Raw genomic sequence first — 1,955 nt, forward strand, 5'->3', positions numbered from 1 at the left:
AGGAATTAAAGATAACAATGCTATTGAAGGATAATTTTCCATATTTAGAGTCCCTATGGAGCGATATACTACAAATATTGATTCCCAGTACGACTGTAATCTAGGACAGCTCCACCAGATATGCAAGTACGTTCCCTCCTCAATACTACACCTCCAGCATCTGTCTGAAATACCTGAATTTATATGTTTAATTCCTGGGCAAAAATACCATCTAGACAATATTTAATAGTTTTTGTCCTGGTAAAATAAGGCTTTGACAGAACTATGCGTCATGGTGAATATTCTTCCCCACTCCTTCTCTGAAATCTCCATCCTCAAAGTGCGCTGCGGATGGTTTTGATCTGTGGACCAACCATTTCATATCCTCACACTGGATGCAATTGCAATACAGATGTTTGCATTTATCTGTTGAACTGCACATGCTCTGATACTCTGTGCCTCTGGAATGCTGGTTTTCACACATGGGGCATCAGTAAACATTTTGGACTTTATTTTGGCATGCTGTTTTCCTAAATCTTCTTAGTATGTCTTAAAAACTGTCATGAAAAAATGTACAGGTTTCCTTTGCTGAGTCATATGATAAATGGTAGTTCCTTGGCTGTCAACCCTCTGGCTTCAATACCCTCTGAGTGGCTGATCCAATCAGCAGTTCTGACTTTGCTCTGACTTCACTCCCTGCAAACCTGGTCAGTGACATAAAAAGCCCAGATCTGGATGACAGCCAGGTAACTGGTATTCTCAAATGGTGGTCAGCAATGGTGGCCTACATGTTTTCTTATTAGTGGTTTCCCTTATATTCATAACTTTTTATATGTCGCTTTGTAGCTATAGTGGAGTAAGTTGTGCAGCAGCCATGAGTTCCAGTCGTCATTCCAAAAGTCCACTCGTACTTGGGGGGAATTTCTTCTTATCGCAATCAAGTATATGAAGGCAGCCAAGAGATTCCAATTGCTTTATCACTTTGACAATCTTTTCATTACACAGGGTGGATCTTCATTCTTTGTTCTAACAAACATAATAAAAACAGAAAATCAAAAAGAAGGCAATTGTTCCGAGGTAAGAACAATTTAAACTATTTTATATAATGACCTTGATTCCTCAACAGTGGTAACACATACAGCACATGTGACTTGAAAAGTCAAAGCTACACTTTGTGATAATACGGATTCGTCAGGGAGAAACACTTTTATTTGCTAGTAATGTGAGAAAAGCATTACCAGCTTCTCACGCCAAGCATACGGGTTGGTATTTCCTAAGCTAAACTTCAATTCTTACAATAAATGTTCAAGCTAAACTTTAGGTAGATATAGGACACAGTTTATTGCTGCTCTGTAATAACTGATATGTTATGGAACCGATTTTTTAAATGCAGGCAGTGTAAGTACCTAAAATTTACCTAGTGTGTGGTGTGCCTGCACAGCAGAGCTGTAGTGTGGAAAGAAGTGCTATCAAGAAGCATGCTGATAGGAAGAGAAAGCAGAGTGACAGGGAGATGAGCTCATCACTCTCTTTTCACTGTCAAGTTTTAGGCTGAAGCAGCTCCAGGCTGACCTGGAGGACCCAGAGAAAGTGGGTTGAATGATTCCGGCCATTAGACTGTGGACATCTAGTGGCAGGAAAAAGTCATCTCTGGAGTGAAACTGAATAGGATAGAATTCTGTTAAGGTTTGCTTACCCAGCTTTAACCTTAGACATTTTTTTCAACAGGATTTGGCAGATAATAGACATGTGCGATTCGTTTAGTTTCGAATCGAAATTCGGACGAAATTTCGGAAATTCAGACATTCGGATGTATCCGAATTCCAGATATAACGAATGCAAACGAATCCAAATTTCTAGTTCCGAAATTAGTTAGGCTAGTCTGGACGAAATTTCGTTGCAGCAAAATTACATTAGAAATTTTTTTTTTTTAGTCTGCAGAAGAGGAAAAAAAAGTGTGAGGTTCCCCCCCAATT

General features: G+C 39.2%; 1 protein-coding gene across 1 annotated transcript in view; it reads left to right on the forward strand.

Annotated features, from left to right (window-relative positions):
• Window positions 1-271: 271 nt before the first annotated feature.
• Window positions 272-1,955, forward strand: part of LOC108787232 (P2X purinoceptor 7-like) — a 37,425-nt gene continuing 35,741 nt past the window's right edge. Inside the window, exons 1-2 of the mRNA XM_018556730.1 lie at window positions 272-319; window positions 985-1,056. Of these exons, the coding sequence (XP_018412232.1) occupies window positions 272-319; window positions 985-1,056 (120 nt within the window). The remainder of the gene's footprint in view (window positions 320-984; window positions 1,057-1,955) is intronic.

This window comes from Nanorana parkeri, unplaced genomic scaffold (genome assembly GCF_000935625.1).
Source record: "Nanorana parkeri isolate BGI_ZX_2015 unplaced genomic scaffold, ASM93562v1 scaffold13, whole genome shotgun sequence".
Taxonomy (NCBI): Eukaryota; Metazoa; Chordata; class Amphibia; order Anura; family Dicroglossidae; genus Nanorana; species Nanorana parkeri.